This window comes from Amphiprion ocellaris, chromosome 3, assembly GCF_022539595.1.
Source record: "Amphiprion ocellaris isolate individual 3 ecotype Okinawa chromosome 3, ASM2253959v1, whole genome shotgun sequence".
Classification (NCBI taxonomy): Eukaryota; Metazoa; Chordata; class Actinopteri; family Pomacentridae; genus Amphiprion; species Amphiprion ocellaris.
Genome location: NC_072768.1, coordinates 19387324 through 19415088, shown reverse-complemented (window position 1 = coordinate 19415088; position 27765 = coordinate 19387324). Strand labels below are relative to the sequence as shown.

Genomic DNA, 27765 nt, shown 5'->3' with positions numbered 1-27765 from the left:
ACGAGTTTACTGGAGCCTATTAGGGTTAAACTCTTCGGACTGGTGGTGGAACCTGGTCCTAGAAACGCAGAGCTGGACCAGCGGCCTTCTTCAAGGGCTTGCCTGGCAGGTTTACAGTCTATGCAAAGTGGTAACTAACATTTTCAACCTCAGACCCAATAATGAAATGAGATCATGTGGCCATATAATGCAAAATCCATTTTTTGTGGTTTTTGAACAAAACTAAGCTTCTTCGGCCTATCTAGAGACATAGCAAATATGAGAAAGACTATGCCCTTGTTTCTTTCCTTTATTTCCTCAGTTATGTTTGTGAATGAACTGACACGACTACAGCTACAGAAAGTACAATTACTGATAAAGGCTAATTTTTTATAACAGACCACAATCTGTAATTGTATATACATTTTTTATATATCCTTAAGTGAAACAGACACTTGTTTTGTTCGCTCTTACAAAGGTCTGAAATGAAATTCATCCGTTTTCTCAACTGCTGTCTACAGTCAAGTTTGAAGTTTATTATTTAAATTCGTATTTCCTAAGTGCAGCAAGTACCTCTTGAATTGTACTACAACTTTCATTTTTCTGTTAAAAAAAGTAGGTTATTGCTTTTGCACGATTGGTTGGCAACAGGAAAAAAAACCTGTGCTGCTCAACCCAACACCCTCAAAAAGAATTCAACACATGTAGGAACACGCCACTTCTTCAACAGATTTCTGCACACTCCACCTCAAAGTGCAGCTGAGCTCAGAGCGATGAATCCTCAGGGTTACCCGAGTGCTTCGGCTCCACTGCAGGGGGTGCAGTATGGACAGCCTGAAGGCCCTGGAATGGTTCAGTACACCACTGCGAACGTCGTCGCGGAGCCCCCAAAGGACCACATCATCTGGTCCATCTTCAGCTTTGTCTACCTAAACCCTTGTTGCCTCGGACTGGCAGCTCTCATCCACTCCGTCAAGGTGAGTTTACGCTACCAGTCAAAAGTTTGGACACACCTTCTGATTCAACAGTTTTTATTGAATTATTTTATACATTGTAGATAAATACTGAAGACATCAAAACTATAAAAGAATACATATTAAATAATGTTGTAAAGAAAATAGTGTACATTTTCAGTAATAGTCTACAATTTAGAAAATAATACAAATAAATAAAGTTAGGATTTTCTTGGAAGTTTCATCTCTCATGTGCCAAACTTCTCTTATTGCACATTAAAACCAAAAAAAAAGAGGAACACCTAACAATATAATCCCTGCCACTTCATTATGCATAAACTCCTCTTTGTTGCAATTTTTAAAAGCTAAAATGTCAGTTCTTGCACTGATAGGATAGAGTTAGTGGGAAAAGATAATGTTTCCAGCAGAAGGCTTTTCCAACAGTTTTGCTAACAAGTAAACAAATCATTAAGGCTATGATAAGCACTATTCAGAAGAAAGAAAGGTGGGCAACGACTAATATTATAATTTAACATTTTACATGTTTTTAGACATAACAGTGTACAGACTAATGAAATGATTATGAGACAGAGGCTGTATGTTTTCATTACAGTGTTAAATTTCCTTGAGGTTGAAGATAATTATCAATCTACTTCTAAAACTAGTATTCTCTGGTCGTTCCAGGCCAGAGACCGGAAGATGGTTGGAGATCTGGAAGGGGCCCGACACTATGGTTCCACTGCTCGTTCCCTCAACATCGCCGCCACCGTCCTGATTTGCCTCATTGTCCTGATTTTCATTATTGTATACAGCGTGATTGTTGGACAGATCAGTTCTTCCATTCACAGAAGTTCCAGTTATGATTACAATTTCAGAGGGTAAATGTCACATTGTGGAAGTGATGGCTTGTAGCTTTTTCTATCACTTTTCATCTTTGTACTTACATGCTGAAACCAAAAAAAGATCTGCATTTCATTGATGTTACAAGAGACTGAAATGGAACTCATCTATATTTCTCTGGTGACATTTTTTAAACATTTTACCTTATAAAATTCTCATTTCTTGTCCTCTGCTGCTGAGCAATTGTTCTATAAAACAACTTTCTGTGCCAATAAAGGTGTTTGTAGTTGCATATATATCCTGGAATGATTTTCCACAAATGACAGTGTATTTTACATTTACACCATGTTTATCTGAAACTGATAATGATCAGACTAAAGGACGTCCAGCTAGGAGGAAAAGGTGAACATGGTGTGTTCATTTATTTTAACTCTGAAAAGATATTCATGTGCAAAGCTACCTCCCAGTGTCATGGACAACATCACACAAGATAATGTTTCCCAAATCTAATCTTTTTTTTCTTTTGCAATACTTGGAAGAAAGATTTCTGATCTGATCTAATTGAGATAACAAAGGCAGGTAGCACACAGCACATATGTACAAATAAAAGCCTCAAAATTATAACATATTTGTGTGTGAGTGAGGAATTAACTTGAGTTAGTTGGGCTTTGAACACATTTAGGAATGAACATCTTGTGGTTGCCATTAGCTGAACTAAATCACACATTGATGATTGTCACTCTAATTTCTCGCAATTTCTGAAGTGGGTTTATTAAGAAATTATTAAAATTTATAAAGAAGCATAACTGATTTAATGAGCCATTCTCAGTTTCACTGTACACGTGACTTAATCTTTGAGACAAGTAGCTACTGGCAGGATCAACCAGGCATCCCACGGATTTCTGCCACAAGCTGATGAATGTGACTGATGAAATCCTGTAAAATCCACTGTCCACTTACTCAACATTGTGTCAACGGTGCTGTGTTGCTCAGTTTATTTCCTCAGTAATGTTTGTGATACATGAGAGCAGCTACAGATACTGCAATTCCAGATAAAGGCTGACTGTGCAACTGAGGGTGCAACATGTATTTTAACATGTCCTTAAGCAAGACAGATTTTGTCTTATAAGACTCTGAAATGGAAGTCATCTGTGTTTCCTAAACTGCTGTCTCTTGTCAAGACTGAATGTCTCATTATTTACAGATATCCCCTCCTCCAACAGGCATTAAATCCCTCTCTATACAGTGAATCGAACATTTACATGCTTCTAGACTTTCTGTAGCACATATTCTGATAGAGCAGGGGTATTACAAAGCCTTATTTCTTCTCTATAGGCTGCAGCTCCTGTGATATTATGATCCTATCACAGCACCCTACATGAGTGATCTCCTTGCTAAAGTTGCTGTGCTTTACAGTTCACTAACACGTATCAGCTTCTGGTGTAGTTTCCACACTGGTTTCATCTGTTCTGATCTGCTTTTTTTTCTTTTTAAAACTGTCAATTTTAACCGTTAATGAAATATTTGGTTCATTTTCAGTCCAGAGTTTTACATTTTGTGTATCTAGAATACATTCATTTTAAATACACTAGTTTGGAAAGGGGCTGCACAGTAGCTCAGTGGTTAGCACTGCGGCGTTGCGGCTCGAGGATTCCTGGTTTGCCTCCCGGCCTGGGATCATTCTATGTGGATTTTGTATGTTCTCCCTGTGCATGAGTGAGTTTTCTCGTATTCTGGTTTCCTCCCACAGTCCAAAAACATGCTGAGGTTAATTGGTGATTCTAAATTTTCCGTAGGTGTGAATGTGAGTGTGATTGTTTGTCCATCCATCCATCCATCCATTATCTATACACCGCTTAATCCTCACTCGGGTCGCGGGGGGGGGCTGGAGTCTATCCCAGCTGACTCGGGCGAAGGCAGGGGACACCCTAGACAGGTCGCCACTCTGTCGCAGGGCTACATACAAAGACAAACAAGCACTCTCACATTCACACCTACGGGCAATTTAGAATAATCAATTAACCTCAGCATATATTTGGACTGTGGGAGGAAGCCGGAGTACCCGGAGAGAACCCACGCATGCACAGGGAGAACATGCAAACTCCATGCAGAAAGATCCCGGGAAAGCCGGGACGCGAACCAGGGACCTTCTTGCTGCAAGGCGAAAGTGCTAACCACTACGCCACTGTGCAGCCCCGTGATTGTTTGTCTCTTTGTGTAAAAGTCAACTGGGATAGGCTTCAGCCCCCCGAGACCCTAATGAGGATTTAGCGGTGTATGTATGGATGGATGGATGGATGGTTAGGAATGAAAAAATTAATTTGAGCACCACACAACCTCACACACACAAGCAGAAACTCAGGGACATGCAGCAACATCCTGGTCTCGTTGAACAGGTGGCAGACTACCTCCCTGGGAGACCAACATGTAAGCAGCACTGGAGACTCCAGGTAACTGTTCCCTAAACCTTTCTCTTCACTCTCTATACCACGGATTTCCAACAAAACACTGTCTCATAAAAGCAGCCAAAATGCAACCAAACAACTGTCACTAACACTTCATTTTGAAGGCCTACACATAAGTACAGCCACTGTTACTTATGTAGTCAGAACAGCAACTCACTGTGAAAAGTGATGTTTTTGATTAATATGAGGAACTGATGCTTTATGAAATGGAAATGCTTTTAAGGTTTTGATTACTATGAAACTGAGATGTTTTAGAAAGAGTTTTGATTACTGTTAAACTAAGAGGTTTTTAACCTGGTACTGAGGTATAAGAAGTCAAGAGCTAAGGTGAACTAGGGTCAAGTGTTCACGGTAAAGGTTATTAAGCTCGAAAAAGACTTCAGGGATTTTTGTGAGTCTGACATCTGCTTCTCCATTTTCTGATCAGGAGACTGAGGATGAGTTTGGGGGGGGGGGGACATGCAGAGGTCTTATGATCGATGAGGGCATGGAGAGCATGAAGTCATTGCTCAAGTAAATTTAGTATGAGATCATTATGTATGTTAATTAAGTGTGCTGTCATTGCATATGCAAAAGGTTCAGTACACTATAAAGTACACCTGATCGAGACGCAAGTTGGGAGTTGTTGCGAGGTAGTCACTTGATGCAAGCCAGACAGAGATGCTCTGAGCAAAGGGGATTTTACCACGCAACTTGGACGGGGGATTCAACATGATCTGCAAAGGAATAACTGTTCTACTGGAATTATGGACTATGGGACTGCTCTTTCTGCACTGAGGATTACGAAAGACTGTGATCTAAAAATAACGCTGACTGAAGGAACGTTACTGAACTCTATTTTCTCTGTGAGGAGCAATACCAGAATGGATTAACAAAGTTTTTATTGGCCCAAATGATAAAAAAGGATACAAACAGAGCTAAATCTGGACCGAACCCCCTCCACTTCCCCCTGGAGCCGGTGAGCCTCGGAGGCTGGTTGGTCTTCAGGTGAGCAGCCAGGTGTGGCCACACTGTCTGCTCTCCCCCTCCAAGTTACGTAGTCTGGGTGATTATTACTCTTCTTATATGAAAGCATAGTTCCAGTTTTGAGTCATGTTAAGAAAACGGAAGAATATTATGTCTGAATAATTATCTGATGATTAAGAGCTATGCTACACCCTTGCTGAAATATTATTAATAAACATTTATCCTGCAATTAAAATTAACAGATTGGAAAATTTAATTTATCCCTATCACAAGGATTAATCAATAATGAGTATCTTCTCTGGTGGTAAAAAGTCTGGTTAATGTGTGCATTACAACAAAATAGGTTCTGTAAGGTTACCTAGTCATTGGGGCCGTGGGTGGCCTTATTTAAACTTATCCTAGGGGTTATCTTTTGTCCTCAACCTCTAAACTTTAACCTAGCAACTTACCAAGTGCAAAATCCGTTAAGAGGAAAGCTGCCATTAACAGACATGACTGGTAGTTAATTTGACCATTCAAAAGTGGCTACTCAGTTAAATTAATTATCTGAGGACGCGGGATAGGCGTCTGGATGGAGGCAGTAAGAGGCTAGGTGAATTTTCCTCGAATACCAGCTTGAACGTTCTTCAGATCCCATCTGGGACAGTACCCACTGGGCTGTTAGAACTGGACCTGTTAGATGGAGAGCTGGTCCAGTAGTTCTCTGACAATTAACTGAATTAATTTAGGAGGTTACTGGCCTTAGGATTCAACAGCGCCTGTGTGCTGAGAATAAAAATGTAAAGCTTATGGAGAGATTATAAGACAGTGACTATGTGCTCAAAACAATTACTTTTCAGTTTTCATTTTTTTTTTGAAGAAAGACATAATGATGAAGCCACCTTTAAAATCAGTACCCTTTCCAGGCCAGAGACTAAAAGATGGTTGGAAATCTCTATCATCTCGAGACTATCTCTCCACACAGTTACATATGAACGGCGACTGACTACTCTGCTTGTCAGGATACATGGATACTTCTTTAAGACTCACTGGCATGCCTGGTCACACCCCACAGGTTAACTATAAAGTATGCTGGTGTGAATTCACTGATTGTTTGATCTCCACTCAGTCCGGCTGCAGTATGCCGTTTCATACTACTTTGTGGGGCGGCATGGCTCAGTGGGTAGAGTGGCCGTCTTGAAATTGGAGGGTTGCCGGTTCGATCCTCCCTGAGCAAGACACTGAACCCCTAACTGCTCCTGATGGGTCATGGTTAGTCCCTTGCATGGCAACTTCTGCCATCAGTGTGTGAGTGTGATGTATAATGTAAAGCGCTTTGGGTATAGTGTAAAGCGCTATATAAATACTTACCACTTACTTTCAAAATGTTCTGTATGTATCTGTGTGAGTTACAGTATATATCTGCTTGCTTGTTGTGGTTTGAGTATCTGTCTGCAGACGGCCTTCCTGGCAGGCAGACCGACGCCCCGCTACCCTGTGAGTTGTAGTGGCGACACAGGTTCAGATCTTGGTCTCTTCATGGATCTTGCGCATAGTTCATAATGTGCTTCAGTGTCACTCTCTTTTAAATCTTATTGCTGATCTGAAATGTGGGGCAATGTGTTACAATCTGTAGCGCACCACAGAAACAGACAGAGCACTTTCTGGCAACATGGAGTCTCAAACGTCAGTCAGCCCATGTCAAAGTAAACACCAGATGCTTAATGTCATTGTCCACAAAGTTGTATGTAGCCACGTGTAAAAAAAAAACACACACACAGTTATTTGAGTACAATCACAGAAGAGAGACTGTTTATTTTCTTTATCTTTATTTGTTTCGCATCGGTAAAGTGTTAGATGTCCTGTTGCATTTGAATGCACCGCTCAGCTCACATGGTCACACGTGAGGTACCTAGCTCTCAGCAGCCAATCAGAGGCTACGCAGGCCACGCTCAGCCTGTCGGCTCAGAGGTGAAGTGCAGGCGCGCTGCTCTTCCGGTCCCTTCTGATGTCAGCCAGAGAAACGAGGGAAGTAGCATGCTAAGAGGAAGAGAAAACCAGGATAAAACCTCGGAGTTTACCTCTGAAAAGAAAAAAAAAAAACAGTTGGAGCACTTACCCAGTGGAGGTCCGGAGCCAAGTGACTGAACGAAGGAGAGAGTTACGTCGGTAAGACGAGTCAATTATCCAGCGGAGAAAAAAACCTTGTTGACGCTTACCGTCGTTGTCTATGCTAATGCTAGCTCTGTGCCTAACAGGCTAACCACTTGCCTTTCACCCAGAGAGCCGCAGCAAGGTCCAACATCGGCGTGCTCCGCCTTGATACACAGAGAGCAACGGTGAGAAATGTGCCTTTTTAGCTGCTCTGGTGCTCTTTTCCTCTTGTTTTTGCAGGTGTTGAACGAAGGCAGTGGTGATATTACGGTTATGAGAGTGAACTGAAGTGAATAATGGTGCAGTACTTCTGGACATATGCACATTGTGTTCATTATTTTATGCTGATGTGTATGTAATTAAAGAGGAAGTGTTTTATTTTCCTAATGCCAATTTAAAGGGAAAAGAGAGTAATTTGGTATGTTGGATGAATGTAAAACAATATGGTGTTGAATGTAAATTGTGTGACCTGTCTACAGGTCAGGTTTTTTGGAGGACTGAAGAGTCTGAGGTTCAGGACAAACTTCCTGCTGTAACAGATGGTGAGCCAACTACCCTGAAGAAAGATCAGCACTGAGAAGATATCCACGTACTCATTCACACACACATATTATACATTTACATTACACTACAAAGACCTTTGGAATCAGGTGAACTTGCAATAATCCTACAACAGGAAAACCTACAACAACACCTATTTTACTTAAGGGCCCCAACGGACATTTTTGGTTTCAAGTGTGCACACTGGGTTTTTCTTATTGTCTTACTGTTTGGGTTATTATTTTGTATTCTGTACAAATCAGACAACTTGTTTTATCCACTGTTAAAAATTATACGAGTGGCTACTCAACTATTACCCCTGCGGTTGCCTCATTATTGTTGCTCAGTACAGTGGCTCCTCCCAAATTTAGTGTCTTCTGATTCTGGTCCAGGTATTATAAATAGTCCAAGTAATTATTACACTGTAATTCACTTTTATATCCCTAAAGTTGGTTACTTGTATCAAAGAGGTTTTAGTCTATGTCTAGAAATTGAAAATATCTGAAAAATATACAACAGATGCATGACCACAGTATTTGTTATTTCTTTGCACAAAATGTTTAGAATTCAAACCTCAAATAAAATTCATCCACAATGAATTCTACAGTCTCATGCATCTGTTGTTGAAGTCTAAGAGTCAGATTTTCTTCTAGTTTCTATGTCATATACAAAATTGTTGCTTCTCCCAGCAGTGAAATCATCAATAAATGGCTGTTCTAGCAGCAGCCATAGATGCCCAACAGAACCAGCACCATGTTGGACAGATGAGGTATTTTGGCTCATGAGCTGTTGCTTTGTCCCTCCCCCACACTTCTTTCCTTTGTTTGATAGGAGCTGATTTTAGTTTCATCAGCTGGGAGCATGTTGTTCCACAAATGCCTTGGTTTCTTTCTTTATTTTTTGAACTGCGGTCTCAAACCTTCTGCGTTTGCTGCTTAGCAACGGTTGGTATCTTATGGTCATTGACAATGAAACATGTTCACTTGCATCTGGGACAACATTTCTGACTTCCTGTGCAGTTCTAGCAGGCTTTTGTTTCATGAAGCAGATGAATTTACACTCAACTACGAGGTTTTTCTTTGTGTTTCAAATAGAAATGCAAGATTGTCATCTGGATGTCTCAGTAACTCTCAGAAAAACCTTTTGTTGATGCAAAATGCTGCAACCGGAGCACTGAGGAAACTTGCTGTGTGTTTCTCCCATATTAATTTCTCTTCAGTGTCTCCCTGTAAAACCAAGAATAGAATTTAAAATCCTTCTCCTCGAATAAAAAGCCCTTATTGACCAAGCTCCACTGTATCCTAAATAGTTTCTTGTAGAATTTCACCCTAACAGAGCAATTTGTTCTCAGACTGCAGGATTACTTGCAGTTCCTATGTTTTTCAGTAGCAGAATGACTGTTACCCTCTTTAAAGGTGACTGACACACACATTTACCTCAATGGAAATGACAACTGTTAATTATTGAACAGCAGGGTCTGAGGATGCAGCAGTTGGGGTTTAACTTGTGACTTCGACACAGACACTACAGCATTAAACCCATATTAAACCTAGAACCACAGCTAATGTTTCAACAACAGCTCCATTAGGTTCGTTGCTTTAGCCTAAATGTCGCTGATCTGCTCCCATCCACTTCAGACCTTCTGTGTCACCTCCCATTACACTTTTGGAACTTTTGTTTCTATTCCAGCTGGGCTGACTCCACATGGCCACCTTATTTAGTTTTTTTCTCTCAAACATTTTTAAATACAGTTTTTGCATTGAATATCAAGCCTCATTACACTGTATGTTTTTAAAGAGAATGTAAATGTCCTTCTTGTTTTACCTTCTACTTTTCAGCCCACTTACATATAAGTTAAAAAAAATGACTACAGCATTAAAAAGAGAGCAATTATGATGTTGCAATGACTTTTAAATACAGGAATCCCTTCGTGTGCATCAGAAGTTAAATCTGTCAGAATTAGGATAACATAATCTTTTCTCTGGTGCCACCTGGAGGCCAGACTTAAAGGTTTTTGCCTCAGTAATGACCTGATATTCATAAAACTATTTTAACTTTCAACAACATTTTCTCAGGGCTCTCAGGGTTGCTATGGACCTTTGATCTTGCTTGATGTGGACACGGTTTTATAGGTTTATTAAAAGTGGCTAAATTTGGCTAAACATGTAAATTTCAATACCCAGAACCACTCAAAGTTTTATTTTGGTTAAGCTGCTCAAAAGTTACATCTTAACAGAGGGTGAGAGGGGTACCTTCATCTATGTGAAAAATAAGGGTCTCAAGCAAGACACTACCCTGCTCTTTTCTCTGGTCAGTATGCTCAGGAATAATCAGCAGCAGAAAGGAGCTCTACTTGGAAACTTGGGGGAATAATGTTATGATTTTTAAACAGTAAAATTTGGAAACCCGACCAACTTTGGCTTTAGTATGTAAAAGGAAGGAAAAAAAGGAAATAAGAATCTATTCTTGCTACAGTTTCTTTGTTCTCAGACCATGTGGGATCTCTGCTTCTGTTTTGGGAGTCATCTTCCAGGTTTTTCAACTGCTTTTCATTTCCTGTGGGCTGGATCTCTTATATATCTGACTTTGAACTACTTTCTTTGCCACTTGTGTTCGGAAACAGCAAAGAAGCAACACATTTTGGAGATATTTCCTGTTTAGACTGTGAGTTTCTTTTCTTTTCCTAATATTAGATAATATTAATATTGCTGTTTAAATTCAATGAATTATTTTTTTTAAATTGTTACAAAGTGGAAATTTTTGGAGGTGTAATATTCAAAATACACGATTTTTTTTAATGTTTTTTATTTATTAAATTATGCAAATCAGTTATTCACCTAATCTTTGCATTAACTGATGAAAAAAAAAATTTTATATGGAAACTCCCTGTAGGAAAATTATCAACGACATAAGATGAGACTGCGTCTCCTGTTCTACATCTTCTGCCTGATGGCTTCTACTGCCTACAGTCAGCTTCGAGGTCCTCCTGGTCCTAAAGGTGAGAGAGGAGAGCCTGGGCCTATGGGACCAGCAGGACCATCAGGACTGCCAGGTATTGAAAGTGAAAGACATTCACCTTGACTTTATAATAACTGTTCTCACTCTCTCAGAATACTTGTGACTTTGTCATGCTGAATTGAATTGTTTGGCACACCATTGCAAGCAAATGTGTGTTTAAAGTGTGTGAGTGTCATGTCCTAAACAAGATGATTGTCGCATGGGGTGCTGTGGTGCAGTTTGAAAAGCTGGTTTTCAGCCTTAAATGGGGAAGTTTGTCTCACTGGTGTGACAAGGCGACACATTGCTCAGCCTCATCTGTGTTAAGTTTCTCACATGTCCTCCTTATTATGCAAAGTCTTCACTTGATGCGACATTATTCTTATCAAAGGATGAACCCTTTTTTAGAATTAAAGTTCAGCCTTTCAGGAAGTGTAGCATATCAAATGGTAAAATGGTTTGCACTTACATAACATCTTTAGAATAGAATATGCTTTATTGTCATTATACAGTGCATAACGAAATTGAAAAGCTTCTCCTTTTCAGTGCAAGAAATCTTAAAAAATAGTGCAAAACAGTCTATTTACAAATATACATATAAATAACAGTGTGAATATAAATAGCAAAGTAAATGAGGTAGTGGTGTATATTGCACATTTCACATTATATTGTTGGCTGGGTGTGAGACATGAGACATGTGAGAGTTCAGGGTGATGATGGCTCTCGGAAAGAAGCTGTTTTTAAGTCTGTTTGTCCTCGCTTTAATGCATCTGTAGCGCCTTCCAGAGGGCAACAGATCAAAAAGCTGAGAACCGTGATGTGAACTGTCCTTGATGACATTCTGAGCTCTTTCTACCTTAGGTACTCAAAGCGCTTTACAATGTATTTCTCATTCACCCATTCACACACCAGTGGTGACAGAGCTTCCATGCCTTGTCTGCTTGCCATTGGGAGCAACTTGGGGTCCAATGTCTTTCCCAAGGTCGGGGATCAAACCTTTCGATCAACAACCCACCCTACCATCTGAGCCCCAGCTGCCCCATGGTGGTCAGCTGATGGTTTATATCAGCTGATACCTGCATATAAACCATCATGAAAAATGTGCTGTTTTGATTCCAACTGTGTACAATGGCCACTGTGTTCCTTGTCATCTACCATCACATTTAGGTAAATAAATAAATACATAAATAAGGACACATAAATCTCTAAAAACCTTCATGTTCCCCAGAGGATGAACTCGTCTGACTTGTAACAACAAGACTTTTCATCTAGTGCCATCCTCAGGCAAAAATTTTACATTTCATCCCACTAAAGACAGTAGATGAGTACAGTCGCCACTGTGATTTTCAACTATCCAGCATTTAGTTTTTCTTATTTTCCGGTGTTTTGGATTTTTATGCATATTTAAAAAAAAATTTTTTTTTTTTACTTGTTCTTATTTGAACCCAGGAAAAGATGGGTTGCATGGATTGATTGGATCTCCTGGACAACCTGGAAATGTTGAAGACTGTGAACAAGGTGAATATTATTTATGAACTTGACTTTTTTTTAATTTGTTTGAGTAATAGCAATATTTCATATATTGCAACTCAGCTTGTGTCAGCAGAACAATATGCAGTTGAATCACTTTTATTGTATTTTTTTTTTCACCACACGTGCTAGTTGTTAGACAATGTGCAGATATATACACAAGCGGTTTAAACAAAAACATAAAATCCCATAAATTGCATCCAGTTCTGCAACAAACAACCAGACAAACAATAAACGGGTGTTGATTCACTTCTGTTGTCTCATTTTAAGGCCATACCTTAAAAAATCTATCCTTTACAACTTTCCATTTTCTCCATTTCATCATTGTTATTCTGCATCATCTTACAATGTTCTCTATACTGTGAATGCCTTTGACTCTTGACACTCTTCTCTCAAAATATGATACTGAACTCACTGGACTAAACTGTAAGCATTAATATGACATTTCATACTTGTAAAAAAAAACAAATCGGCATCTCATGTCTCCTCAGCAGTGAATCAACACATCTGTGAAATATTCTGAACAAAACATTAATAGTAGTGCTGTCAAACGATTTAGATTTTTAATCAGACTAATCACAGGGATGCTGTGGATTAATTTTGATTAATCACAATTAAATATCCTTCACTTTTAATCTATATTAATTGCATCTATTGCATATATATAAATCTATTATATATATATGTATATATATATATATATATATATATATATATATATATATATATATATATATATATATATATATATATGTGTGTGTGTGTGTGTGTGTGTGTGTGTGTATATATGCACTTATGTGTTTATTAAACACCTGTGCTTTGGTGAAAAGAAAACTGCTTCCTGCAGAGTGTGCATATTACTGTAAATCGGTCGACTGTTCCGTCTTGGGGTTTTTTTGTATTCAAATTTCCCACTGAGAGGGCTAACGTGCTGTTTAACACAGGGGTATTCAACTAAAATTCATTCAAAGGAAATGTATTAAAGCAAAGGTCCGGAACATCATAATGTCTAACCTGAACTAGTGTGATATCCATCGATGCAACCTAGCAGTTTTGTTAGCATCTGCATGTAATCAATAACTGACCGTCAAATCAAATAAAGTCAGTATGGTTCAAAAACATTTTGACAATATTTATCAATCAATAACTTTTGATATAACTGTACATCTTAAAATAAAATGCAGAGCTTGAAAAAATAATGACTGAACATCCTGAACCAACTCATATACATCTTTAACAACACTTTTAATTTTTTTCCTGTCTTATATCACTTCCCTTATATCTCTGCTGCTTAATGGGAGAACTGATCTGTAGCTTGCCCTGCCAGTATTTTGAATTGTGACCTGAATGGTTTCAAGGTCATTCTCAAATACATTTGGAGCTCAGTGGTGAGTCTGGAATGATATTTAGTTTTGATTATATTCATAGTGGAGAAAGCTGCCTCACAGCTGTATGTTGAGCCAAACATGGTCAACATGTGCAGGGCTTTTTCCTCTCGGTGTCGATTGATTTATTTTTCTTTTTTGTCTGTCCTCCTCTCATCTGTCCCTCGCCTGTTTTCTGAACGCAGCTGCGATGTTTAGCAGCTGCAGTGCAGAGACTTCATTGGCTGAGTAGCGTCATGGACCGCTGAACTCGTATGTGATTGATCTGTGTTCCTGACCTGATAACATATGCCGTAAACACTGGAAAGGCTGTGCCAGTAAAATAGGAGCTACCTGTCAAACTTAAAATCCCATTACAATTTATTGATTACAGGTCTGGGTCCGTATATGACTGCATCTGGGACTGGATCCGGACCACGGACCGGCAGTTAGTGACCCCTGGCTTAGCATTTTCCATTTTGAGTTGCTTGGTTCTGCCACTGCCGGTCAGATCAACTGTCCATTTGCGCATGTACAGCGGAATGCATGATGAAAAGTCTACTTGGACAAACTGCCCGAAAAGTGTAGCCAGACACGTTTCAGGGATTTTGAGTCATTCTGCACTGCAGATGCATTGTGTTAAAATTTTTAATCAGATTAATCATGGTGATTAACGCATTAATTTTGACAGCCCTAATTAATAGTTATTGCATGGTCTTTTAAACTGGTTTTCATTACATTGCAAGGTGCATTTTATTTTTTGGAGACACAATGTCAGTGAACAAGTCTTCTTTATTGAACTTATTAATGGGCTTAATTTACAACTGAAAATAAGTTTGGTATAAGAACTTTTTTTGTTGTTTTTTTGTTTTTAAATTCAGAGTCCTCCAACTTTGTTTCCCGGAATGTTGTTGCAGCCTTAAAGAGGACCATTGCGAAGTTAGACCTGGGTAAGTGTCCCATTCAAGGTCCACAAAGAAAAGTTACAGATGAACACATGTAAATGTTGATTAATCATGGCACTGACATTAAAATGAATAATTGACCAAAAAACAGCAGGCCACTCGCGCTAAACGATCGAAATCTTCAACAAAACTTAGAATTTTCAGTGTGGTAGGTAGCTACTCTGAAAGTTGTTGTTAGAAAAAGAGAGAGAAGTATGCACAGTGAAGCAATCATTTTTGCAGGGGTACAGCAAAACCATGACGACAAATCACATGCAGAATGTAGAAAATTCTAAAAATGTTTAATTCAGTAATCATAATGATTTGATGACAGAGCGGTCATTTGAGACAGTAAGACCAGAGCAAAACAATGTGTGCACTGCATGCATTCACTACAGGAAAGCCTTCGACTCAATACCCCACACACATGGATGCCAGAATGCTTGGAACAGTATAACATCAACAGAACACTAAGAGCCTTCATCAAGAACTCAATGGGACTGTAGGGGACTGTAGAAAACAACACTAGAGGCCAATTCAAAGCCAACTGCATAGATTAACATCAAGTGTGACATATACCAAGGAGAAGCTCTGCTGTTCTGCATAGGCCTGAACCCAGTTAACTAGAGCTGCATTTCCATAAGCACCTACTCGGCGCGACATGACTCGACTCGTCTTGGTTTGTGAGGGTTTCCATCAGGACTAGTACCTTGTACCAGGTACTATTTTTAGTACCTACTCGGCTGAGGTTCCAAGCGAGCTGAAGCGAGCCCATAATGTGATGTCTGCAGAGTGCAGGTCACTGATTGGACAAGGAGTGACAACACACGAGAACAACGCCTGCATGAAAACCAAACCGGGCATTAAAAAAAAAAAAAAATGTAAACGGCGACGGTGCACATTGCTCTTCATGGATCTCTCTGTTCTTCAAAATTTTAATATGACAGCCAGACCTGTACCGTGGGCAAATGAAGAGGTCGAGACTTTTCTATCTTTGGTGGTGGATCAAAGAATACAGAGGGAGCTGGACAGTGCGGCTCGCACCGAGAAAGTTTATCAGGAGGTCTCAGAGCGGATGGCTGCCCACGGATACAGAAGGACAATGAAGTAGTGTAGGGAAAAGCTGAAAAAACTAAGAAAAAAGTGACTATCGGTCCATCAAGGACCACAACAGCCGGTGTGGGCCAACCAGGAGGTGTTGGAACTGGTTATTTACTGGCACCACACCGGCGAGCAACGGGAGGGAGAGTGGCCTCAATTCTGCTGCTGCATTATTGGAGACGTTCGAGGATGGTCAGAGTTTTGTGACATCAAGAAACTTTTACATTATTTATCCCATTGGTGGCAAGATCACTTTAAGCAAACAGGTATATTTTGAAAGTAACGTCGTTGTCTCCTGTATGTAGACAATAAGCTAGCTAGTTAGCCATCAACGCTAACTCCATGCCCTGCTTGTATTGTGTGCTAATGTTTCTTACGTTTTGCTCTCAGATGCGAATACTTCAGTCAGCATGTCAACATCATCTGACGAACTAAACTAGTGGTCTTACTGTTTTTTTTTTTCACAAATTACAGTGTCGTGTTTTTTGTGTACTTAAGTTGAGTGTTTATTTCTGTTCAAGAATCCCTTTCCACATGCGAAGCCTGCTCCACCTTCGTCATGGAGCCCCCAAGCTCCCCTGCATCCTCTCCAACACCAGCAGCAGCTTCTTCGTCACCAGCTTCGACACCAGTACTAGTACTTTATCAACACAAAGAGTGGCCTTGAATACTGGTTCCAAAATGGAACGACCTACAAGCCATCTCCTCTACATAGATGACACCAAGTTGTACACCAGAAATGAGCAGGACATTGACTCACTGATCTATATCACCAGGATCTACAGCAACGGCACTGGAATGTCATTTGACTGGACAACGGTGATCAGATTGAAGTGGTTGAACTACCAGAAGGCAGCAAAGCAAATGTTCAGGACAGTTACAGATACCTTGGAGTCTCACAGGCAAATGGAAACCATGAGGTGACCGCAAGGAAGTCAGCAACAGCCACATACCTATAGAGGATGAGGCAGGTCCTGAGAAATCAGCTTAATGGACAGTGATCAGATACCCCAACGGGTATAATAATTGGGCGAAGAGATAGATTCCATTTACATCAAGACAGGGAAGCTCATCACATGTATGAAGGGTTTTATCTCAAGTCTAGCACCCTGAGACTGTACACAAAGCAGAAGGAGGGAGGCCGAGGACTAGTGAAAATTACAGCCACAATCCAGAATGAAAGATCAGGAATACATCTGTGATAACCTGCTATATGAATGCCTCGGGCAACAGAAACCAGATAATGAGAAGGCAGAAGAAGAACCATCACGGAAGGACATGCCCCCGCACGCTATGTACCACCGACAGATAGAGGAAGTGGCTGATATTGAGAAAGCATGTCAGTGGTTGGAAAAAGCTGATCTGAAAGACAGTACAGAGGTACTAATCATGTCAGCACAAGAACGGGTGCTCAGCACAAGATCAATACAGGCCTGGGTCTACCACACCAGGCGGGACCCCAGGTGTCGGTTGCGCAAAGATGCACCTGAAACAGTCCAGCACATAACAGCAGGCTGTAAGATGCAGGCAGCACAACATACATGTAGCACATAAGCAAGTAACTGGGATAGTGTACAGAAACATCTGCTCCGAGAATGGGCTGACAGTACCCATGATCAAAATAGAAGACACCTCCAAAGGTGGTAGAGAATGACTGAGTCAAGATCCTTGGGACTTCCAAATCCAGACTGGTGGTGGCTAATCAACCAGACATTGTAGTGGTTGATAAACTGTAGAAGAAGGCATTAGTAATAGACAACAATGCAAAGTGACAGCATCATCAAGAAGAAGGAAAACAAGAAGCTCACTATATACACTACTGGTCAAAGATTTTAGAACACCTCAGTTATGTATGTTAATTTCTCATTGTACTCTGAAATGAAAGCATAGAACAAATTAATAAATGAAGTAAAAAAAAATTTTTCCAAAAAATCAGTTTAGAAACTAACTGCATTCTAAACTTTTCAGTCATCAAAGTAGCCACCTTTGGCAGACATAACAGTTGAACACATTCGTGGCATTCTTTGCACAATGGAAATCAAATATTCTTCAGAAATCTCTTCCCAACTCTGTTGCAGAAGTTCCCATAAATGTGTGGCACTTGTAGGTTGCTTTGCTTTCACTCTTCTGTCCAGTTCATCCCAAACCAGCCCCATATAGTGTAAGTCTGGAGACTGTGCACTGGCCACTCCATGTTTTCAAGCTTACCATCTTGTTCTTTTTTCCGAAGGTAGTTTTGACATAGCTTGGACTTATGTTATGGGTCATTATCTTGCTGTAGGATGAACCCCTGACCAACTAGGAACATACCAGAGGGTACTGCATGGCACTGCAGAATGCTGTGGAAGCCGTTTTGGTTCAGGTTACTGCTCACTCTGTACAAGTCATTGACCCTGGATCCAGTGAAACAGCCCCAGATCACGATGATTCCTCCTCCATGTTTGACAGTTGATGCCACACACTGAGGAACCATCCTTTATTCCACTCAACGGCGTACAAAAATCCTGCCTGATGAAGCAAAGATTTCAAATTTTGATTCATCAGTTCATAAGACCGTCTTCCAGTCTTCAGTAGTCTATTGGTGGTGTTTCATGGCCCAGGCAAGCCTGTTTTTCTTGTTCTGACATCTTAGCAATGTCTTTCTTGCTGCAACTCGACCTGTCAAACCTGCAACTGGAATTCTTCTCTTCATAGTTGAAATTGAGACTTGCTTACTACGACCACTATTAAACTGTGCTTGAAGCTGTTGTCCTGTGAGCCACCTATCACCAAGCTGTTGACTCTCAGAAACTTGTCTTCTGATTCTGTGGTGGCTTTAGGTCTTCCAGACGTTTTCCTGTCAGAGTTTCCCCCAGTTTCTGAATGCCTTTTGATAGTGAAGAAAACTGTACTGACTGACACCTTGACTTTCTTTGCAATTTCTCTGTAGGAAAGATCTATATTTTTACGTGTTACGATGGTCTGTGTCTCGTCTATTGGCAATTGCCTTTTCCTTACCTTTTTTGTAGCGACACACTATTTTGTGCAGTTCAATACTGTTCAAATAATGCTCTTGAGGGTATGGTGCCACGGTGTGTTCCAACACTACATTTATGCAGACAGAGGGAGTTGTAAGTAATCAAGAAAAGCTGGGACACTTGTAGGAATTGGTAGCACCAACTTTCAAGGCTTGATCAAGCTCCATTGCTACAGAACAGTTTAAAGTTAACCCATTTCTTCTTCCCTGAAAAGGCATTTTTGTGTAATTCTGAAATGTACATTACTTTTTCAGTTGTGGGTAACCTTACCATTTTTGGACCTGGCAGTTCATCATTTACCTTTACACCATTTCAAGCTATTCATTTGGCTTGAACTGCCTAAATTTCCAAAAAAAAAAAAAAAATTGTTGCATTCTAATACTTTTGACTGGTAATGTATATACATATCATGAATGTAGCCTTGTACAACAGTAAAATGGAATAGGCAATCTACATACACATAAAGAATCATTAATGTTTTAAGTATGTTTTTATTTGACACCAAACACTGAACACTGCAATCTTCACTGAGTAAAAAGTAGCTACAATGTTGTTTTGTGGACAAAGCTATGGATTTCACCACAGTGGAAGAGTTATTTTCAGGTGAAGAAATGTCAGATCCAATAATACAATACAGTTTTGGATTCAAAGCAAATGTGTTCACTTGTTGATATAAACTTGATTTTCTGTGCACTTTTTTTTTCCAGCTATAACGTTTGATTTTGTCCGGAGCGTTGGTCAGAAATACTTTGTGTCCAACAAGGAGAGAGGCTCCTTCTCGAAGGCCGAAGACTTCTGTTCCCGACGAGGCTTAGAGCTGGCTTTACCACAGAACGAGGAGGAGAACAGCATGCTGACTCAGTTGTATGGTGAAGTTGATAAAAGGGCCTGGATCGGCGTCAACAATAAAATGGCAGGTGGGGATTTTGAGTTTGATATGAAAGAACGACCTCTGACTTTCACCAAGTGGGGACAAGGGCAGCCAGACAGATCCATCCAGGAAACAGGCTGCACCATGGTGACAGAGAACGCTGTCTGGCAAGTGACACGTGAATGTTCTCTGTATGCTTACATCATTTGTCAGCTATTATAAGAAGGTCTTGTCAATCATACAGCGATTTTTAGAGGCCACAGAAGATCCACATATATTCTCTGTTTAATCTTCTCCTGCTGCAGTCTTTACTTGTGTCCAATAGGGTTCCATTAAGACTTGTCTTGCATTGAAAGTGATGAAGGAATGAAACCAGGTTCCATCCAGGAAGACCACTGTCCTGACCATCATGTAAAAACGATCAGGGTGTTTACTTAGACACAAGACTGACTTGTCAAATTGTCATCATTTAATGTTAGGACTCACAATGGTGCTGTCAAACTTATTCTCATCTCTGTGGGCTTTACAAGGAAAACTGCTTAATGGACCCAGTTTAAGAAACCTGTTCTACAAAAATACAGTCACATATCACAGTTTTCTAAAACACATCTATAAAAGTTAGTCCATGCTTGAGAAACATGAACACATAATCAGCATGTCATTGTTGCTGCTGCAGAGACAGTTTTGTGGAAGAAAAAAGTATACAACAAGGACATACACAAGATGATGTACCCTGTAAGCGTATACCACAATGAAGTGCATGGCAGTGTTATTGTCTCACAGGTTCATTCATCAAAGAGTCCAGTGGAGCTTAATTTACACTGTGTAATGTATATTTCTTTACATAACTGGCAAAAGCATACCGACATCTTGATGCAGACAAAACACAGGACAATAACAGAAACTTGAATTACCACCTCATGATTGTATAACTGCCAACCGAGTAACAGTAACACTGGCAGGCAAAACGTTTCTACATACAAAGACCAAGTGAAAATTGAAACGTGTTGTTTAAGCAGAATATCAGACTAATTTTTATCTAGTTACAAAACCAAATGATGTCTCTGTGTCAGTTTCTGATCTCTTTCCCTCCCTACTTTACTCTCCATCTGTCCATGCATCTCATGTTTGCAAGTTCCTACATGTTCTATACTTTACAGTTGTGATTATTTTAATGATCAAGATCAAAACTTGCAAAAATATAGACATTGTTGAAGAAAGCTGTTGTTAGGCTGAGTGTCTGTCGATGGCATTGAAGACTGAATGTGCAGGAGATGAAACCCCGGACAGTGACGACACAATCTGACCTCAAGTAACACATTAGTACTTTCAAGTGCTAAAAACTTGAGTATTCCAACATGTTTTGCTTTGAAAGTAAAAACAAACAAAAAAAACTGAGTCTGTCATCATAACAGGCTCTTTGTTCTCAGACCATGTGGAATCTCTGCTTCTGTTTTGTGAGTGAGCTTCCATATTGTTCAACTGCTTCTCATTTCCTGTGGGCTGGATCTCTCATAAATTCCACTTTGAACTACCTTTGTTGCCATTTGTGCTTGGAAACAGCAACGAAGGAACACATTTCGGAGATAATTTTGCCCTGTAAGTGTCTTTCTTTTTGATTACCGCTTAGTTCTCGATTAAGATTACTAATGCATTCTGAATAACATCACTATTTACTTGTGTTAAAAATGTCACAGCGTGGAAACTACCCGGGTCGTATCATTTGCAATCAGAGTAGATTTATTTCTGTCTGAACTGTGAAATGAACTAATCTGATTACACATTGTCTTAACTGACATATTTTTTTTCACATGAATACTATAAAAAGAAAAATGATGAGCTATAATTTATATTGATTTTAATCCTGCATTCAGAAGATGAGGCTGTCTCTCCTGCTCTACATCCTCTGCCTGATGGCTTCTACTGCCTACAGTCAGCTTCCAGGTCCTCCTGGTCCTAAAGGTGATAGAGGAGAGCCTGGGCCTGCGGGACCACCTGGTATAGATGGAAGACAAGGTGAAGACAAAACAACAATAGCAATATAAAAAAAATAAAGTGTGTTAATGTCTTTTCCTTAAATAGGATAGAAATTACTGTTAGCATGGTGTAGTAGTAGTTTGAAAAACTATTGATGTGTAGGGTCTCACATGTCAACATAATTACACAAAGTCTTCACTTGATGCAACTTTGTTCTCATCAGTGGATAAACATGTCTTTTTTTCTTCATTTTTAAAAATGCAGCTCAGCCTTTCAGGAATTGCAACAAATAAGCTGATACCTGTATAAAAAACATTTTGAAATGTGCATCATTCTGTCTCATTTCACAGAATGCTCCAAGCCTGACCACTTAAAATTTGAGGGATTTTTTAAAAAGTTGTAAATATTGATTGAGTTGACCCTGTGTAAAATCTGGGGGTATAGGCAACATTAGTTTTTGAGTAAAAAATCCTCAAAGATGGCTGGGGTCATGTCAATTTCTGCATTGTTCTCTTTGTGGAGAAATGTTTGAAGTGCTATAACTTGAGAAATAATGTAGCCAGAGTCATGGAATTTTTCTGGCTCATTGATATGTACATGTGGTCTTTAATGGTACAACCCTGCTTTGATATAATAATACGAACCAGTTATATGATGGTGCAAAGTCGGTCCAAAAAATTTTCACTTTTCAAAGTATTCCACCAACCATAAAACCTTTATTGTTCAGGCTAATACGGTGACGTTTTTCCTGTGATTGACATCTAAAGCAGCTTCAAAAATGTAGAATATGGTGCTGTACATTGTCAGAAAAAAAATATCAAAGCTTTGTGTTTTGCATTTGTGCCTAATATTTGAACATGCATTGAGTAGGTCTGATAGGTGAAACCATTCCAATAGTGATCCTAACCGGAAGAGTTCAATAATATTGTTAATTGGCGAAAAGAAAAGTTATGATTTTCAAACTCAGTGCTTCAAACTATTTCATGAAAAGTAGGACCATAAGCGATCACATCCACGTTTAATTAATTTTATGCTTGTAATATCAAGTGAAAGATTCCTTGATACAACACCCTGTATGAAAGAAACAGTGGCAGACAATTTACATCACACTGTTCACATGTATAATAAACAATGCTCAAAGTGTGTCTTTGATGGAAACACTGGAACTCACTGTTTCAGTTTTTTGGTCTATTCCAGATTGTACCAAGATTCACCACAACTAAATTTATCACCAGCAGAACATGTTATCAGAACATCCTCTGCTGAAGCCATTTTGCCTATTGACAGATATTGACAAAAATACACCCAAGTTGCATGACATCAGGAAAATTCATCCATATGGGTATCAGTATTGTATCAAGAGACAGAGAACTGGGAAACACATTTTACACAAATAATTGGGCATGAACTACTTTAAAACAGGGAATTAATGCTGACATCAGTGCACCATGTATTATTGCTACACAATGACTCATGTGACTGACTCTTTCCCAACAAGGTTACAATGAATTAAAACAGATCTTGATAAAGAAGTCAAAAACAAGTAAAACTGTCTGTGTCTGACAAATCCGTGTGATTGCATCTGGTTCAACTTTTCATAAAATTGTTTGAAGTACTATGAGTTAGAAAATTGTGTTTTTTTTACACACTAACAATATTATTTAACTCCACTTTTGGAGTGGTTTCACCTCCCATACCTGCTCACTGCATGTTCAAATATCAACCACAAATGTTAATATTTCCTTTCTCCAATAGTTTGCCTCTGGCTGGCACCATACTCTACATTGTTAAAGCTCCTATTGGTGCCAATCAGAGGCAAAAAAAATCTGTCTCTTAGGCTGAACAATAAACATTTTATGGTTGGTGGAATGTCGGATTAGACAGAAACACTGACATTTTCTGACAAAGTTGCACCATCATATAGCTGGTTTGTATTTTTCTATCAATGCAGGGTCATACCATTGAAATCCATATGTATGTATCAATGAGCCAGCAGGAGTCTAACTACATTATTTCTCAAGTTATAGCACTTCAAACATTGCTCCATAGACCAGCTTGAAAAAACACAATGCAAAAATCGACATGACCTCAACCCCCTTTGATGATTTTGGACTCAAAAAGGTAAAACTGACACCTGTGACCAGAAATTTTACACGTTTAACTTACTAACATATGTATGCAGACAAAACACAAGACAAATCAGAAAACATACAATCAGAAATTAGCTAGACTCAAATCTCCGAAGCTGATTTTCATCTGCCCATCACTTTCATCTTTCAAACAGAGTGTTGTGAATCTGGCTTTTAGTCCTCTTTCTTTTCCTATTACCTGTTCTTATTTGGACCAGGACGATGGGGGTTTGTTGGACCAGTTGGGCGACCTGGAAGAGCTGTTTCGTGTGGACGAGGTGATTTGTTCTTATTTTTTCCAAACAACTTTATTCATAGCATATATTGTAATTATATATTGTAAGGCAGCTCGCAGTAGTAGAACAATATGCAGGTGAATAACTTTAATTGTAGAAACGTTTTTCTTCTCCAGGGTGCCAGTTGTTAGACAAGATGCAGATCATATACAAGTGGTCAACACAAAAGCATGAACTCATATAAACTGCATTCACCAACTCTGGAAATTTATAATTGACCCTCCTCAAAAAATCGGAGTGTGACTTTTCACAAATTTGACAAACAAATCAGTTCTGCTGTCAAAACCAGATTCTTTGAGATTGAGGCTGTTGGCCAAAGTAAAGCCCTATGTCTCCCACTACAACTCTGACAGAGTCATACATGCCTTTATTACATCTTGGCTAGACTACTGCAACTCTCTGTATATCGGCCTTGATCAGACGTCTCTTCGTCGGCTCCAGCTGCTACAAAATGCTGCTGCCCGGCTTCTAACACGGACAAAGAAATGGGAGCACATCACTCCAGATTTAGCCTCGCTCCACTGGCTTCCTGTCTGCTTCCAAATTCTTTTTAAGATGTTATTGCTTGTTTTGAAGGTGTTAAATGGGTTGGCACCTTCATATTTATCTGAACTTTTATGTCCATGCTCCAGTGTTAGCGCTGAGGTCGGCCAATCAGATGGTCCTTAACGTTCCCAGATCCAGACTCAGAAACAGAGGTGACCGAGCCTTTTCCATGGCTGCACCCAGTCTGTGAAACCGCTTACCTGTTCTAATTAGAACCACTTGGTTTTGTTGATACCTTCAAATGCCTACTGAAGACACATATGTACTCTCTGGCTTTTAATTGTAATTGAGTGCTGACACCTTGATATATGGCATTGTTTATCCTGCACTGTATATTTCCTTACAGATTATGTCTTGTTTTGTATTTTGAACTGTGAAGCACTTTGGTCAACCTTGGTAGTTTTTTAAATGTAGTATATAACTAAAGTTGACTTGACTTCAGCTTGCTTCTCTCCAGAATACTTCCGCCCTCTTGGCCGGGATGTTGAAAGCTTAAAGAAGACTGCGGCGGATTTATACCTGGGTAAGTGGTTTGAGATTCAATAAGGAGCGTGACAAGAAGTGAATACATGTGGATGATTATTAATCACAGCTCTTTAAATGTTTGAGCTCACTCATTTTTAACTGCACATATCCTTTTTCTTCTATGTATAAATAAAAATGGAGCTTCCATTTTTGATTCTCATCCAGTTGCTTAGAACATTTCACCACAAGGTTTAAAAAGAGAACAGAAGAAAGAATGTTATCAAACATATGTATCATGATGTGTGGTGTAATGTCATTTTCCCATAAGAGTGCAGTGCAAAAATGACTTTGTACATGGGGGTGATGATTAGATGTCAAGAAAAAATCTAATTCAAGTGACTAACAGTGACTGTCAATAATCCTAACAGCCTATGTATATTCAGTATCATCATGTAGCCTGCGTGATGAAGCCCTCCAGGATACTTTCAGTTCATGTGGTCATGTTTAGCAGTGGTACTGGTGTAATAAACTGTTTCCAGTTTGCAGTGATTACAGAAAATGCTTTGATTGGTCAGTTGCATATTTGCAGCATGTTGTTGATTTAACTGATGACTTCTAAGCCCTAAAGTAGTCACCAAACATTGTTCAAAGGTGATCACATGGTTGTTGAGATAAGTAAAGGGCAGGCAAACATGTTCATGCGCACAAATACAGACTTGTTTATTTTTTAGTGAGATATAACTTTATGGAATAGACAGTGTAATTGTTTTTATACATACTACTGATGTACCCTCATTTTTCCACTTTCTCCTTCTGCTGCTTGCCTTATCCGCAAACATTAAAGAATATTTAAAACTTCCAACTATGTTCCTTTAACATGTTTATGTGGACAGAGCCCTGTATTTCAATAAATATATTTTACTTCTTGCTCCTTTCTTTTTTCCAGCCATAAACTTTGATTTTGTCCGGAAGGTTGGTCAGAAATACTTTGTGTCCAACAAGGAGAGAGGCTCCTTCTCGAAGGCCGAAGACTTCTGTTCCCAACGAGGCTTAGAGCTGGCTTTACCACAGAACGAGGAGGAGAACAGCATGCTGACTCAGTTGTATGGTGAAGATGATAAAAGGGCCTGGATCGGCATCAACAATAAAAAGGCAGAGGGGGATTTTAAGTTTGACATGAAAAAGCGACCTCTGACCTTCACCAAGTGGGGACAAGGGCAGCCAGACAGATCCATCCAGGAAACAGGCTGCACCATGGTGACAGAGAACGCTGTCTGGCAAGTGACACGTGAATGTTCTCTGTATGCTTACATCATTTGTCAGTTATAAAAGGATGTTTTCTAACTGTAATGGAAACTTTGTCATGCTTTCTACGTTTGACTTGTGTTGGGCGAGAGTATTGCATAACTGGCCAACATGTACATAGCTGCATAACGGAATAATGAATGTGCAGAAAATTTGCTTTTTTCATACCTGAACGCATCAAATGAAAAAATGAAATTATTATTTTACATATAGGCTGCTTCAAGGACCCAGTTCACCTGAGATTTGGGTTAGACATGAAGTATTTGCTTGCAAGTCCATTAGATTTCCAAAACAATTACCTGCTTAAACAATTTAATAAAGCAAGTGTCATAATAAAGATATCGAACAGTGAGACAGTTTTTTTTTCTTTCTTTCTTCCGTGTTTTCTTCTTTTTTTTACTGTAGCTAATCTGTACTTGGAACATTTTGATGAGTTTGCCCTGATAGCAGCTTATGAAACACCTGGCACAAGGACAGGTCTTTACTTGAAGACAGAAGTATTGCAAAAATATTGACGAAACTGTCAAAAATGAATGCTGTTTAAGGAGGTTATCCCTCACATTGTGATTTCATTGGCAACCCAATTGTAGAAGCAGAGGTTTTGGTCAAAGTGCTCTGCTGTATTATCATTATTTGGTCAACACACTTTTTCTTGTTACAAACTAGCATTAGTAGTCATTTTTCATTAGGCCAGTTATGCACGTTTTCTTTCTAAAATCAGAGATAGCTTTTTAACGTGTGTTTGAGGTCCGTGTACGGATCTGGTAAGTGGATTTTCCGTTCTGAAACGGGTATTGAAAAACAAAAAACGAGTGGTTATTTGATTTTCGTTTTAAAATACAAAAATTAAAATTGAAATACAAGGCGTTTTTTCTTTTCGTGATCAAAAAGGGATATACGATTTTTTTTAAATGCTTTGATTTTCGTTTTATATTTAGAATGACAAGAAAGTAAAATCAGTAAGAGACAGAAACGAAAAAAGGTCCGTTTTTTCATTTTCTGAGACCGGAAGTGGTCATCAGCAAGTGTGGAGCTAAACAGAGTACGGTGCATAGACTGTACATACATTTTTTTTCGTGAGTTTTCATAGTCAAAATGAGAGATCAGGTGGCCGATCTTAAAATAAATCAGTATTGATTTTTTTTATGGAGCGTTAAAGTTTTGCAAAGCCAGGGGGCGGGACTACTTGATTGACAGTCCGGTCTGGATTGATTGACAGGTCCTATGGAGGAGGCAGCAGAGACTCTGCTCTCCTCGTTTGGATTAATTCTGATGTAGTAACTGTTGGTTTATTTATCGGTGCAGCAGCAGAACATTTTCCACAGACAGTTTTTCTGCCCGTTGGCT

General features: G+C 39.3%; 3 protein-coding genes across 12 annotated transcripts; all 3 read left to right on the top strand.

Annotated features, from left to right (window-relative positions):
* Positions 1-683: 683 nt before the first annotated feature.
* On the top strand, positions 684-2068 carry LOC111578843 (dispanin subfamily A member 2b-like). Its single transcript, XM_023285817.3, has 2 exons — positions 684-956; positions 1617-2068. Exons 1-2 carry the CDS (start codon positions 753-755, stop codon positions 1812-1814), a joined length of 402 nt encoding a protein of 133 aa, XP_023141585.2. The 5' UTR covers positions 684-752; the 3' UTR covers positions 1815-2068.
* A 5124-nt stretch (positions 2069-7192) lies between these two features.
* Positions 7193-20470, top strand: LOC111578838 (mannose-binding protein C-like). Of its 8 annotated transcripts, none has more exons than XM_055009436.1 (9): positions 7194-7351; positions 7441-7521; positions 7816-7878; positions 8566-8645; positions 10500-10540; positions 10769-10928; positions 12323-12391; positions 14649-14717; positions 19537-20470. In XM_055009436.1, exons 6-9 carry the CDS (start codon positions 10790-10792, stop codon positions 19920-19922), a joined length of 663 nt encoding a protein of 220 aa, XP_054865411.1. In that variant the 5' UTR covers positions 7194-7351; positions 7441-7521; positions 7816-7878; positions 8566-8645; positions 10500-10540; positions 10769-10789; the 3' UTR covers positions 19923-20470. The 8 variants fall into 8 exon arrangements, with proteins under 8 accessions (XP_054865415.1, XP_054865411.1, XP_054865412.1 ...); XM_055009439.1 differs by having other exon boundaries at positions 7200-7351; positions 7465-7521; XM_055009437.1 differs by lacking the exon at positions 8566-8645.
* A 147-nt stretch (positions 20471-20617) lies between these two features.
* Positions 20618-26770, top strand: LOC111578841 (mannose-binding protein C-like). 3 transcript variants are annotated; one of them, XM_055009442.1, is made up of 5 exons: positions 20618-21299; positions 21578-21716; positions 24025-24084; positions 25091-25171; positions 26060-26770. In XM_055009442.1, the coding sequence occupies exons 2-5, from the start codon at positions 21578-21580 to the stop codon at positions 26440-26442; spliced, it is 663 nt and encodes a 220-aa protein (XP_054865417.1). In that variant the 5' UTR covers positions 20618-21299; the 3' UTR covers positions 26443-26770. The 3 variants fall into 3 exon arrangements, with proteins under 3 accessions (XP_054865417.1, XP_035811190.2, XP_054865416.1); XM_035955297.2 differs by having other exon boundaries at positions 21575-21716; positions 25106-25171; XM_055009441.1 differs by having other exon boundaries at positions 21575-21716.
* The last annotated feature ends 995 nt before the right edge of the window (positions 26771-27765 follow it).